This window comes from Orbicella franksi, chromosome 14 (genome assembly GCF_964199315.1).
Source record: "Orbicella franksi chromosome 14, jaOrbFran1.1, whole genome shotgun sequence".
Lineage (NCBI taxonomy): Eukaryota > Metazoa > Cnidaria > Anthozoa > Scleractinia > Merulinidae > Orbicella > Orbicella franksi.
The window spans coordinates 13,239,337-13,254,079 of NC_138158.1; the positions used below are offsets into that span (position 1 = coordinate 13,239,337).

Sequence of the window (14,743 nt, forward strand, 5' to 3'; positions counted from 1 at the left end):
CAGTTAAATGAACCAGGGAGAAGTCGGAGACTGAAAACTGCGTGTGACCAAGTTAGGATTAGCTTTTATTTTCCATCCGATTGTTTTTTTGGAGCCAGTTTTAAACTAATTACAAAGCATAGTAAAGCAATGTTAAAGCAATTCCGTGTCACTCAATTCAAAACTTATATAAGGTGGATCTATTCTCGGTTTTCTTTTAATTTCTCTCTCCCTCTCTTTTTTCTTTCCAGCGATGGTAGCGGTCGTACCGGAACGTTTTGCGCCATTAATATAGCCCTTGAGCGAGTCAAGTTGGACGGGACAATCGACATGTTTCAGACCGTACGGCGCCTGCGTACTCAGAGACCTCTTATGGTGCAGACGGCGGTAAGGACCATCACGTGACGCTCTGTGGGTTAACAGTAAATTTCTGCTCAGTGTTAATCATATAAACAAGCGTTAGGTCCTAGGTCGACACAATAAGACAGAACCACTAGCCTTCCGCTAGTTGGGATTTTTAAGAGGTGTTGTTTACAGTGTTCGTTTATTGTCCACAACTGAGCAAAGTAGTGCTTAGTACCCTGACACTTAATAAAGGGATTTTGCAGCTTACCTTTGATCCCACATCATACACCAAAAACCTACCCTTTTGGCAGGGTCTTTGAGAGCGCTTTTACACGTAATAAGCTTACGAAGTCTCTGAAAGTTGCATTAACGTTTTTACAGCCATCAAATGGGGTGTCAAAAATATTCTGAGTTGCCATTTTTGCTTTTGGCTACCTTTAGTCTTAGCTTGGAACCGTGAATTGATCAGATGTTATATTCTCAAGGATTGTTTACTGTTATTTGTTAGTACAAGCTCAGAGAAGATTTGAGCCAAATTTGGACGTAGGAAAATGGCCGCCACTTAAATTGAGTGAAATATAAAAATAACCATTTAAAACAATAAAGGAACATTTCAGTTACACAAGAAATACAAACTGACTGATCGAGTCTTCTTTATAATTTTTTTCCTTCATAACTTGTCTGCTTGACAGTATATTGATATCCTGCGGACTCATTTAAGGCTTCGATTCTGTTTTCTCTTTTTCAGGAGCAATACAAGTTCTGTTACGAGATGGTACGATTGTTTGTGGATGCTTTCAGCGATTACGCAAACTTCAAGTGACTTGAAAAGCTGTGTTAGGTGGCTGAAATGTTTCTCGTCTAGCAGCACGTTGTGGCTGCTACCGGTTAAATCAAGTGCCTGTTGATTGAGCCCACGCTGTCGTGGAAGTTGTTGCTAGGTAGTCTGGCGTCGGATATGACGTCACACCAGACCTTTTACTAGAATTTTCTAACGTATTCATAGAGTTGTGAACTGAAAAGGTTCATTTGCCATATCATAGTACACGAAAAGTTCCAAAAAGGTGAAAATAAACTCATTATCTAATGTCAGTACTATTCCTACTGTCAATACTAATTAGAGGTACCTCTGATTTGATAACAAGAGTACTGTAAAACCTTTTCAGTGGCAAATTGCATGCATTGATTATTTGAGACCCGGTAACACGGGACAGACAACACTGGAGGGAAAGGCCTGGGGCGACGAGGTCCTGGCACCACTATGCTAAAGATGGACTGAGATCAACTGATTTTGAATGTTTAGAAGTGAACATTTCATTATGAAGATGTTTGTTGCGTAGTTGATGTAAACGTAGGTGAATATTTCACGTGAAGGTGGATTTTTTTTTAACAATACTGCATATGCAGACGCGAGTTGCTTGGAAATGGTATAACCTATTGTTCACAGCAACTCGCTTCTTTAGTATTTAACTTTATTTCTATTGGGATACAGGTTGTTCCGGTAGCAGGAGGTAAATGCTGTTTTTGAATGAAGAATTTTAACTCTTCCGCGTTTTTAGCAATTGTTCACTTGCATTGATCAAGTGGTTGTAGATAGAAAAATATGCCAAACAGTCTATTTTTATATTGCAGTTTTTAAAAAGATGCAAGCAGCGTACGGACTTGTAAATTATCGTAGTGTACTGAAACTACGACTTGTTGAGGGTGTGAATGGGTATGAGAAAATGAGTTGTTTAAAAATTGGGCCGTTAATCAGGTTTGTTTTATGTCCAAAATGCTGCTTCGTACTTTGAGCCACCTTAATTGATTAAAAGACGAGGTAAACATGCTTTGTCTCATTAGATTTGTACCGTTCGAATTATCGAATTTCTTTTCATAATGTGCATACATAATTAGAATTGTAGTCATGGGAATATGGCAATTGATCACCAAGCAGAAATTGCTTTGATATCTCGTTAGTGAATTCTGTTAACTATAATGCATGTATTAAGAGTTTTAGATCTTGACATAGCTCGTCCACACCTTCGCAGTCATGGTCTGGTGTCCTTTCTTGAAGCCATGACTTAAAGACGAATACACTCGAACCTCCTCGTAAGCAGGTACCCTTGACAGTAGAAGTAGTGTCCGCCTACGGAAAGACGCCACTGCAGAAAACTAACAATATAGGGCAACGTCAGGTACAGGTGCCCGTCATTTAGTGCCTGTGTGTCGGTGGAGGTTCCACTGTATTATATACTTCTGTATTTAGACCAGTTTGGTTCTCGTTTGGTAAGAGGATCACATTGTCAATCATGAAATCTCTCAGATAGTCACCTAAGTTTTACGACTGTTTTGTTGCAAGGGTAGCTCTAGATTTTCTAGGAGAGAGGAAGCAAATAAAATATGCTTACCACAAGTCATTGTATAATCAATTGCAGTATTGCGAAATGTATTTTGGGAGGTGCTGCGCTTCTAGCGATGTGTATGGACTATCAGCTTGGGCGCTGTTACATGGACGGGTAAACGGTTCGATTGAGGGGTAGCTTGGTAGAGCAACGACTCGCTGCACGGCATTTGTTACTCAATGCTAGCTAGAGGTACAAGATTATTTTTTATCGTGAGTCCGTCAGCATAACAGCATAAGGACTCTCAAAGATCTCGAACTCTCTTGTCTTCCTTTTTAAATCGCTACTTCTCGAGTTTCGCAACTTTCAAGGTTTTCTACTTGCTTTGGGCAGCTGAAACGTCTTCCGAATTTCACAATAAAGGTGTTTTCAATATAGCGAACTGACGAAGATAAATTTTGTTGGATTTAGATCACACAAAATAGGGTATTATATAAAGCCTCTGGAATAACGTCCTTGTCACCCAGAAACTTTGCAGTGTTTTGGAGTCAATAACTCTTATTATTACATCCCAAGAGCTAAAACTGTCACCAATTTATACTTTCACAAGCTCTAAATGTGATTGGAGGCAATCAGTATCTGAAAATGTTGCCTTTTCACGTATGCTAATGAGGCAAAATGTTGAAAAAAAAAATCTGAGGTGGGCTCTAGATGAATTTACAGTTTGACAGCACACCTCAAATAACTTCGCACACGAAGCCGAGAAAACCTATTAGGAATTAATACCGGTTTAATACCTGGCTCGTATCGTGTTTACGCTTGGAAGAACTCTTGAGCGGGAGACGATAAGCGCCGTTTGTTTCATGACTGAGAAAATTACATTATTGTGATTGGCTGAGAGCAAGACAATTTATCGTTAATTCTTAATCCACAGTGCAGTGCAAATTAACCCCGTGCACGCGTTCGCAATTTTCTCAGTCACACAATAAATGAGTAATCGTATAAAAAGCTCGTACAATTTTGAGAGAATTTCCCAATATCACTCGTAGTATAAATCCTTAATTGCACTGGCTTTCGTACGATCACCTATACTTCTTTCATTATTGCATCCACAAGGAGAATGTATTACTATAGTTCCGGTTCCAGAGCCTTCTTCGTGTACAGTGAAACCTGTATTAAGCGGACCCCATATTAAGCGGACACCCTCTATTGAGTGGACACCAGCTCGAGTCCCTAAATTTTCTTTGCACATTTACTGTAAAATAAACCTGCATTCAGCGGACACCTCTGTTAAGCGGACGCGGACACCAATATTAAGCCATTTTGTTACACAAAACCTGCAATAAGCGGGCACTTCAAGGGCTTTTACTTCTAAAGGTTCAGCTGAGACTCCTTTAATATTGTTCAGTGATGTCGTTTTAAAGCTGAATGATGCATTGACTGACTGTACATTGTATTATGAGCAGTCTTAGCTAGTCTTTGATCTTGCACTGTGTTACACTGTGTTACACTGTGTTACAAAAGGGTTAATTGCGTTCGACTGAACGCAGTTCTAATCGCGTAATGCAGAAAAATTCGAGATCTATGAATCTATCTGGGGACACCAATTTGTTCCCCTCCGCCTCCAAAAAAAAAAAAAAATTGCGGACTTTCGAGTGTCGAGGAAGCTTATTGTGGACTGAAGCGGATACTGAAGTTGTTTATTTAAAGTTCGAAGTCTGTTAATGGCGTTTAAAAACCTTGTAGACATGTCTTCGCGAAATATGTACGACTTTTCGAGGCAGTTTATTGAAGACTGTAGCGGATAAGTTGTTTATTTAAATTTCGAAGTCAGTGTTAATGCCGGGTGTTAATGGCATTTAAAAACCTTGCAGACATGTCTTCACGAAACGGTGTACGACTTTTCGTACGAACACAAAGCTGTAGTTTGGCTGCGTGTTTTGTTGCCTCTTCTCTTCGACGGAAACCAATGCTGCTTTCTGCTGAATAAATCAAAGGAGGAAATGAGTTTCACTTCGCTGGCCTAGATTTCTGTGCACAAACTATGTAACGTAAACCACCCAACGAAAGTGTCTACATAGGAAATGAGTTCAACTCCCACAGGGTTGCTTTGGTACACCAACATATCCTCCGTTTCATTGTTTCGGAAGTAAAAATGCCCTGTAGCAGTTACCCCAAAGCCAGGACGATTCAAAGTCGTGTTCGTAACAAGATAATTGTCCTAGTTTTGGTACTAAAAGCACGTCGTCTCACATACCGACGGAACAAACATGGTTGGTGCCAATTTGTACGGTCAGTATAAAACACGCACTGGGGACTGCGGACTGCAGACTACGGACTTCGCAGGTTTATGTATATAATAATATACATGAAAAAATTACTCGATTCTGATTGGTTGAGTACAGTGCAGTGCAGTGCAAAAAGTGTAACACCAGTGCAAAACAGTGCAAATTACACATCGTAATTCTGGATTATGATTGGCTGAAAGAAAATAAGAAATTTTCTAAGCCAAGTATATCACGCAAAATGATGAAGAAAATTTTGTGCGGAAACTTTGAAAAAAAGTTTTCTCGAATGAGAAAAAATGACTTCAAGAAATATCTTCCGGCACCTTCTCCACGCGAATGTTTTCATGTTTGTATTATTAATAAGTAATCATACGGTTTTTCTCGTTCAATTTGGAATTAATTTGCAGTTGTGAGTTTTTCACAAAGGTGAAATTGCATTCGCCGAAGCGGCTCGTGCAATTTCAGCTTTTTGAAAAACTCACTCGTGCAAATTAATTCCAAATTGAACGAGAAAAACCGTATGATTTCCTATACAAACCGGGACTAAGCATTACGGACTGGGCATAAAAACGCGACCGGACTCAGGTATAAAAATGGGGACTGCGGACTAAATGCGGCCTCGCGACTGCAGTCCGATTGCGGTCCATGTTTTTTACTGATCGGTCGTAACTAATGTTACACAATACATGTATAAACGAGAACAAACAATCTCGTATGCACGTGCTTTGCAATCAATTCATTTGTTTTTGCTCCTGCTGAGAGGAGACCAATTTCACGCCTACCTAACAGCTTAAGCAGAAAATGCCTTCCCTAGAATTTTTTTTTTTAACATACCAAGCCTGCTTTGCGATCAATTCACTTGTTTTCGCCCCTGCTGAAGGGAGACCAATTTCACGCCTACCTAACAGCTCAGGCACAAAATGCTGTCCCTAGAATTTTTGTTTTTTTAACATACCAAGCCTACCAAAACTCGAACGCACTCTTTAATCTACGATTACTACTAGTAATTAACTATTATTGCACAATATATTAGAACCTGTTTTGAGCGGACAACCTGTATTAAGCGGACACTAGTCAGGATAGACTTTCTGAAAAGTCCTTCGTCTTGTTTATTCAGTACCCGCTTGGCAGCCTGACATATTCTACCATGAAATTCATGAGGTCGACTTGTGGCAAGTCTGTAGTCAGGGTCCCAAGGGTGTCCGCTTAATACAGGTTTCATTGTATATGAAATCTCGTCAGGAGCGTATTGGGCTCTTGATCTCGTCAGATCTGGATAGGCTCGATTACGAGCCCGCGCTCATGGGGAGGATCATCTGACTGGACCTGAGATAACCTGCGAACATACCCTCCCTCCCTTTTCCCTTCTTCTTTCCAAACAAAAAAACAAAAAAAAAAAAAACGCGTGATCGCAGGTTAGACCTGAGAGAGCGGGAGAATTGAGATAATTTGAAGTTCTCCTATGTTCACCTGGATGTACTTACTCCTGGATGTCCTATTTCGCGGATAGACTGCCGGAAAGTTTAAAGATTCGGGGCGCTTTCCATTTGACTGGAAAAACCGGTGAGAACTTTCTGCCAAATAGAACAGTACAATTTTTCCTCCAGAAAAAATGAAACGGGGGCAGCTGTACCATGTTCCATTAGGTTTCCCACCGGGAAAACCAATTTTTCCATCTAAATGGAAAGCGCTCTCGCTTTGGAGAGGTGAGCGCGGGCTCATTTTCCGAAACCGCGGTTAGTAATCGAGGGGTCAATCGAGGGTAGATACGTGGTGTATGGGGACATACAGTACTTTTTCGAGTGGGAAATGAGAACGAAAGTGTCCTCAATTGTGATCATTCTCGTCCCCATAGCCCTTTTCGCTCCTCATAGCCGGCAGGGCCTTGGCACGAGAATCGTAGGGTCCTTCGATTCTCGTGCCAAGGCCCTGCCGGCTAAGAGAAGCGAAAAGGGCTATGGGGACGAGAATGTCACCGTTGCAGTTATGTCCTGTGTGGCAGATATGTCCTCTGACGTAATGTGATATACTGAGCCAATCATATCACGCGTTCTATCTAATAACACGCAGCATAAGACTGGTAGCTAAACTCCGTTGCAGTTCGGTCTTCAAGCAAAATTGATTTTTCGAGGGGTAGCGTACGGAAGCGATATTTGACTTTGTATATCTTGATCTTGACTCTGAACCAGAGTGACTCTGAACGGAAATATGCAGCGGCTATTTGCAAGAATTGTATTTACCTCACAAGATTTCTATCGGAAATTGACCGCTTAGTGTATTTTCAGTTTTAAATTCGACATGAATATGTTTGATCGAAGATTGAAACAGTGGTTGCTCTCCGGTTTGCGAACGGCGTGTTCCCGGCCAGCCAATATTAAACTCCTCGCTTCGATTATCCTCAAATCGTTCAGATCGTTCAATGATATTACAGAGGCAAAACAAAATCTCTGAGAAGTAGTGTAACCATTAGTTTCGGTGCTGTAAAACTACCACTCGATCTGCGCAATATTTCTCTATTCCCAATCTTGTCACTCGCACGAAAGCCGGTTCGCGAAAGCCCTCTTCTCAGTATAAGTCTGAGATAGTTGCATACATAATTAATGTTGGCGCTGCACGGAAATCATACCGGGAGGTTAGACGAGTGCTCTTAAAGAAATCTCTAAAAGGAACCAATAGATTTTCGCAAACGTGCTGAGGCAGGTTATGTTGAACACTATTTCAAATTTTATTTTTAGAAAGAAAAATCACCGAATCTCCAATGTAAGACTCGATACCCTTAAAAGTACTCGTTATGGTTATCAGACGGAGCACTGATTGCTAATGCGATTTGCATTCCTGGGATCGGCTGGAACTAGCTACAACGGGTGCTTGTTATTAACCGGGAGAACGATGAAATGAAAGCAGAAGGTTGAAAATTAGGAGTTCAGTGATACTTCAACAATAAATCACTTGTTTCGGTTGGAGAATCATAGAGGGATTAATTATGTTCATTGATTTATAGCTCTATTGTTAGTTCTCGTTTGTAGGCACATCCCTCAGGAATTTAGCATTGAACATGGAATGAAACTTAAGTCGGATACTGATATGGGTATTTCTTTTTTTACAAGTCTATGGATCTCGTCATAACATTGTAAGGTGAAGAACTCGTCCAATGTTTTACCAACACGGACCTCGTACTAGTTCAATAATATAATTCAGTCACGACAAAGAAGACTACAAATCTTTTTTTATTTATCGCTAGACTGAAATTTATACAACTAGTGTTTTCATGAGCAGGTATAATTACCAATACCACTATCAACTGGAATCCTATAGATCTTTCTACACACGGGCGAATAAAAACAATGACTTTTGACCTTAAATTAATTGGCTTGAATTATCTGCAATGCTATAAACTCAATTTTGAAAGACAAAATTATGGGCACATGAGCTCACGGATGATACAAACCGTTGCTTTATCCAAACAGTTTCGAAAGTTATATTTTACGGCCTGTTTTTAGCCTGTGTTGTAAAACCACTATAATTTCGAGATTGGTACTGTTACAAAGGCAAAATAACCAAAGTTAGAATAGTTTGGGAAATTCTATTTTTGACAGGTAAATGCCCTTTGGACATACTAATGGCTTATCATTGCATTTACAGTGGTCACCGTACCTTGTTCATGCATTTTGATTAGCTTACTTTAAGGGCCCATTAGCTGATCTTTTTGAGCCGTTGCTGAAGAAAATTTATTCTCATATAACCTCATCATTTTTAGTTAGTTCAGGGTTATTTCATGTGTTTTGACTTTTTCATGATCAGTAACACCAATGATGACGTCATCAGGCCACGCCCTTGGTCATGTGACTAATACTGAAAAAATGCAAAGGCTCCCTGGAAAATTGCTTTATCGGGATTTTTTTCATTGATTTAATGTTTTAAATTTAATCCTCATTACGCTATGCATAGATTTTGTTTCATTTCTACAAGCTCAGATTTTGGGAGAATTTCAAAATATTGAAAAAATTCGTAATTTTCAGAAAAAAGTATAATTTCGAAAAAGGACTGCATAGCTATGTTTCCAAAGTTGGGTTTAAGTGAAACTCGTCGAAAAAGGCTAGATTTAATGAAAAACCACGTTTCCTTTACCATTTAAAAAAACCGGACGTGCGCCCGATATTTATTTATTCACTTCACTAACAGCGCACTAACAGCGCACTTCAGTACGATCAAACATTGTGGCACGGAATTAGTTTTTCTCTTTCGTTTGCTCAGTTTTTCTGTTTTTCTCTTATTTGTCTTTGCTTGTACTTTTTTTATCTTGCATTTGTGAAACACAGAGAAAAAAAACATCTAAAATGTAAGCGAATTTGCAGGGTATTGAGTTGTTTTATTTTCTTCGCTCAGGCTGACGTAAGTAACTGGAAGTGAAATCTCACCTCCTTAGCAACGCGCGCGAGCGCGCGCACAAATCGGTCATTGGACTTTTAACCAGAAAACCAAGGAAGGTGGCCACAGTCAGTCATGCACGACTGTGAATGGGTGTTTATAACAAAGATGAAATGTTCCGTCACTATTTTGTCCCTTAAATCTAGACCCAACAAAAGTATTCCCAGACAACAAAGTGATTTGTGGTTCATTTAGTAAAAAAAAGACGTAAAAAAAAACGTAATGACATATTTTCTTCAGCCTTTGAGTTTGGGTTAATTTGAATAAGCGGTTGTAAATGTAGAACAATCAAAACAATTTCAGACTCATCCTCTATTTACTTAATTATTAATTATTAACACATCTGGGAAAGAAATACTGATAAAAACTTAACAAATCTACAAAATAAATACTGATTATTCTACATCACTGTCACTAAACTCATCCTCTATTAACTTTCTGTAGAGGTCTTCATCATCATTGTCATGTTCTTCTTGCCCTTCCTCTTGTTCTTCTTGATCCTCTTGTCTTGTTCTTTTTCTTCATCATCATCTTCTTCTAACTCCCCTTCCTCCTCATCCATCATATCATCTAATGCCTCCAGGTATGGTTTGGCCAGGCTATTAAAAATATGGAGAGGGATTTACTTCATTAATAGACACCACAATATTGTGGAAAACTGACACTTTCTGTGAAGGGGCCCATTTCTTGAAACTTCCTGGCTACTCAAGGGCTTGTCAACTTACAGGGACCGTTTTCAGGCTGATGTTTTGGGCCCAGAGCACCACACTACATAATGAAGCTGAAATCAGTCTTTAACAGAGCTTGGTTTTCTGGTTAAGAGCAATTTATATCATAACGCTAGCAAAACTAGTACCAGTCCCAAACCCCACATTAGAACTTAAAATCCTTAAAACTCATAGTCTTGTTGTTATTGGGATAAGATGTTCTACAATCAAGGACAAAAGTATTGGGACAAATTTGCACTTTTGGCACTTTTGTACACACGCCAGATGTGAATACAACTTCACCTGCCTAACCTCGCCCCCCACCCCCCACCCCCCACCCCCATGCAATGTTGAAAACTATTACTTGTAATTTCTTCTGATTTTAAACATTGTATGGGGTGGGGAGGGGGAACAGTAATGCGTCTCTAAAAGGAAAGCAGTGCTTTTTTCAAACTTCAGTAGTAGAACACATACAGTTCGTTAAATCATACAAGTGTCCCAAGGACTTCTGTCCACGATTGTAGGTTCTGAACCATGGAGCCACAGATTTAGGAAAGCCATTCCCTAGTAGGAACGTTTAAATCATTGTTATTTGTTTCTGAAAGAGACAGTCAAGCAATTTTGCGAGGCCAACGTTCATGACTAGAAAACAAGACATACTGTCCAGTGTTTGTGCGCTTCCTATAAATGTCAATGGATGTTCTTTTCAGAGAATTGTCCAGGAAATGGACCATGCCATTTTCAAATTTGTTGACCGTAAAACAGGTCGGACTTATTTGATTTGTCCATCGACAGCATATCATCAAAATAAGTAATAATAATTGGACCAAGTGGAGAACAATTTAGGGAGTAATTGCGTGAGTAATTTCAAAATAGGACAAGCGCAAAGCGCGAGGCTGATTTGAAATTACGAGCATGATTACTCCCTGAATTGTACAACACGAGGTCCAGTTACTAATAGATCGTAACTATAACAAATTTCGGAATTAAAAATGTCTTTTGGGAAAGTTTTTTTGAGCGAAAAGGCCTGTAGCACTTTTTGTAAGTGTTGAAAACTGACGGAAACATTGCGAAGGAAGCCATTAAAGCGCGCTTAATTGACGTGAAAATCATGTGGGTATCCAATAATTGGATACCTATAATTATTATAGGTATTCAATTATTATAGGTATCCAATTACAAAAAGTTCAAATTGGACACCCACCTGATCACGCTCTGATTACGTGACAAATAGGTGCGTGGAGAACCAATCACGATTGAGAATTTTGTTATAGATACAATTACATCCATAAAACTACTCATTTATAAGGCCACTGTCAAGCATTTTACGAACAATATCATTTTTGAGTTCTGTCACGATAAAAAAAAAACAACGGCCTAATGAAGAACCCAACAAGATGCCATCAATTTGCTTGTTGAGTGCTCTCTGAATTAATTTGGTGTTAATCAATTTATCGTCATTAACTCCAAAGAAAACAATCTGAACAACTGTCAGGGCTTGCAAACTCCAATTCCTCTTAGAGTTGAAAACAAGTTGTTTTCCTTCCACATCTACACGGGAGAGTACCATATGTGGGTGGTGGTGGTGTTGTATCGCGTTGTGTTAGACAAACCCTCTTTATTCTTTATGTTTCCATATAAGGAATATAAAGGGACTGTTTTTTAACTGTTTAATAACAAACCACTTTATTTTTAAAAAGCATCTGTCAGTTTTAGTTAAAGTTAATTTTGGCTAACAATTTGTTTCTATTTAAATGTATGTTGCATGAAAACTGTGATCTGAAGGGCCCTGGATGCAATTTGAGTTTTTCTGTAATTTTGAAACGTCAAGCCCAACACCATTCTTATCATGGTTTTTTTATTGATTCCATTTCATCATTACTTAAGGTGGCTCTGCGGTTATTCTGGGCACACTTGCCCATGTCAAAGTTTGCAACATAAATTTTAGGGCTTTGAAGTGTTGGCTAAGAAATTTTGGGAAATATTTTGACTTTCACTCAGTGATAATGTTACTTAATTCCATTTACTGGGGATAAAATTTTTTCTCTGGCATACTGGTGTTTAACTGGACCTCATTATTTTGACAACAACACTACCAGTAAAAAAGATAATACCAATAATATATAACAATAATATTAATGATGATCATGTGCTTCAGGGCATGAATTATGTTTTCATTCATGACAGTTGGTTCATCGTATTTGACCAATAAAGTGCTTCAGTGGGTCTATTTGTCAGAAAAGTGGAGTCTCATCAAAATGTGTGGGCACAGTTCATGGATTTTTAAAATCTTGCCAGGGATGTGCTCTATGACTGATTAATCACACAATGAATCACTGTTGCAACACCAAAACAAGAAGGCAAGTTTATAAAATAAAGTTGAGCATTTCTGCAAGTTGAAATTTTCTTATGAGTGCTAATGGGCAACAAAAGTCTACTAGGTAGGCAACTAAAAAGACACATGGGGAACCAACAAAAGTAGAACTAGTTACCCAAAGGGTGAATTAGAAAGAAAGTTAGTGTCGAACACTGCATTAATAGCCGTCAAGCTCATTCTAAGAGCTTTGCGGCTTCTTTACTCTGCCCCTTTGACTCCTGGACCGCTCTTAATTCATTTCTGTTTGTTGTGCCCCAAACCATTGCAGGAAAGAAAATTAGTGTTTTGCAGGCTGTAAGTATACAGTCATGTAGAATACAGTAGGGGCAATAAGTGTACATGTATGGTTTACCAGTTTTGTCATTTAAGTGCTGTTGGTTACTTTGTAAATGGCACTTCAAAAGTTAAGGTTGTTATTTGCTAACACAGAAAGCTCAACTTTCTACAGGCTGTCTTGTTCACAGCTTTTAGGGTTTGAAACAAGAGTCACAACAAATAATAGAAAAAAATATGTGTACTGTAACAAATGCTTAAGTAACTACATATGATATGCAAATATCTTCTGTGTAACACGCAGCAAAAATTGGTTGTATAACTGCCATACATCTGTACCTTAACCTATAATACACCACACAACCTCCCAGACTACCGGCAAAATGAGAATCTTATTTCATATCAGTTTTGAAAACAAAATTATTTTGTTGTAGTGGGGACAATGGGTTGTTGACTAGTTTAATGGATACACAAGGATATTAAGCTATGCATTAAAGTGGTACTGTACAATCACTTCTTACTTAAGATTTTGAAACTCCATCCACTAAACACTCCCTGTGCTAAATTTTAAGCCTTCATAGCAGGGATGAAAAGGAATTAAAAATTAGAAACTGGCTAATTTATCCAGGTTCAAAGAAGATGTGTTTTGAAAAATAATAGCCAAAACTATAAGTTGGCTTTCTCTAACACATTTGGTTTGCAAAGTTCTTCTTAGTATCGCTGGAGTATTTAGTGTACAAGAAAAAACTAATAAGCTAACCAGATATTGAAGCATGATATAAAGACAGAAACCCTAAAATTCTTGAGAAAGTGCTGCCATTACAATTAAGGTGGCTTAACACAGTTTTTGCGAGCGTTTTTGCTGATGCAATTCAGCACGTGTACAAGGATTGCAAAAAACAAACATGCCGTCAATAGAGCAATCATTTTATTTACTCAACACCCACACTATCTCTGCTATTTTTCTCTATAATTGGACGCAGTAGTGTATTGATGACTTTAGTCTTTTATCACAAAGATATGTTAGACAAGGTAACGATGCAAAGAACCCGGCAATTCTTAGCTTTTTCTTTGTTACCGAAAGAACCCAGTTAAATGCAGCGCATGCGTAGTAAGTAAAAAAAATTGCGATTTGATGAAAATTTGCACTCTTGGAAATACACCAATTTCTCAAAAACCACTCATTAGAATTTCATGAAATTTGGCACGAAAGTACTTTAGGAAATAAGTAGCTGGAGCATTCAAAATTATTGAACTTTAATAAAGGAAATTCTAGATATTCCAGTGAACCTTCAACAAGGGATAATAAAAGATCTCTCTGTTAAATTATTAGCGAAATGGTGTTAACTTGTGAGAATCGTTACAAGCTTGTTGCATGCAAATTATAAAGAAAATCTAATGACTAGATTTTCTACAAATAAACAAAACCGATTTTAAAGGCCTGTTTATTTTTATTTGTGTTGCCATGGCAATGGCACATACATCAGCTTAACCATCAAAAAACCAAAGTTTGTGTTGTTAACTTCCTTGCTGCCATTTTTGGCGACTGTGAGATCAAGGGTTTTAGAGAAAAAAGGTGAATGAAACACAGGTATCAAAAACTGTGTTCAACCACCTTAAGACCCATTTATGTACAGGTAACAAAAAAATGAAATTATTTTGGCAAGACACAACTCTAAAAAAGTTATCAACACATGGCAACTGATACATATAATAGTAAGGGCTGATGCTCACCATCCCTAGTCTCTTCTCTGCTAAGACTTTCTTCAGTTTGTGCATGTTTTCCCTCATCCAACCTATGATGATCATCCATTACTGCAAAATAGAAATTCAAAGTATTATTAATTAACACAAAATCACACAAATGCAATTATATTTTAAGTTAGATTGACTGTTTTAAAATAACATACAGGCTTGTAGAATAATAGCTGTTCCTCGGTAAAGGGAAATTTAAAAGAAAACAAAATTCAATCAGAAACAACTGCAACAGTAAGACTATCTTATCAAGACCTTATCAACTGA

General features: G+C 38.3%; 1 protein-coding gene and 1 long non-coding RNA gene across 4 annotated transcripts in view; one reads left to right on the forward strand and one right to left on the reverse strand.

The window, feature by feature from the left end:
- LOC145467661 (receptor-type tyrosine-protein phosphatase S-like) overlaps nucleotides 1-2,719 on the forward strand; it is a 76,836-nt gene extending 74,117 nt beyond the window's left edge. For both annotated transcript variants that reach the window (XM_081451256.1, XM_081451257.1), the window contains 2 exons: nucleotides 231-366; nucleotides 1,073-2,719. In XM_081451256.1, coding sequence (XP_081307382.1) covers nucleotides 231-366; nucleotides 1,073-1,147 — 211 coding nt within the window. In that variant the 3' untranslated portion in view covers nucleotides 1,148-2,719. The remainder of the gene's footprint in view (nucleotides 1-230; nucleotides 367-1,072) is intronic.
- A 6,829-nt stretch (nucleotides 2,720-9,548) lies between these two features.
- On the reverse strand, nucleotides 9,549-14,724 carry LOC145467752 (uncharacterized). 2 transcript variants are annotated; one of them, XR_014042104.1, is made up of 3 exons: nucleotides 14,456-14,724; nucleotides 13,243-13,294; nucleotides 9,549-9,963 (listed from the first exon to the last, which is right to left on the reverse strand). It is a non-coding gene; the product is annotated as an uncharacterized LOC145467752 (long non-coding RNA). The 2 variants fall into 2 exon arrangements; XR_014042103.1 differs by having other exon boundaries at nucleotides 13,243-14,724.
- Nucleotides 14,725-14,743: the final 19 nt, after the last annotated feature.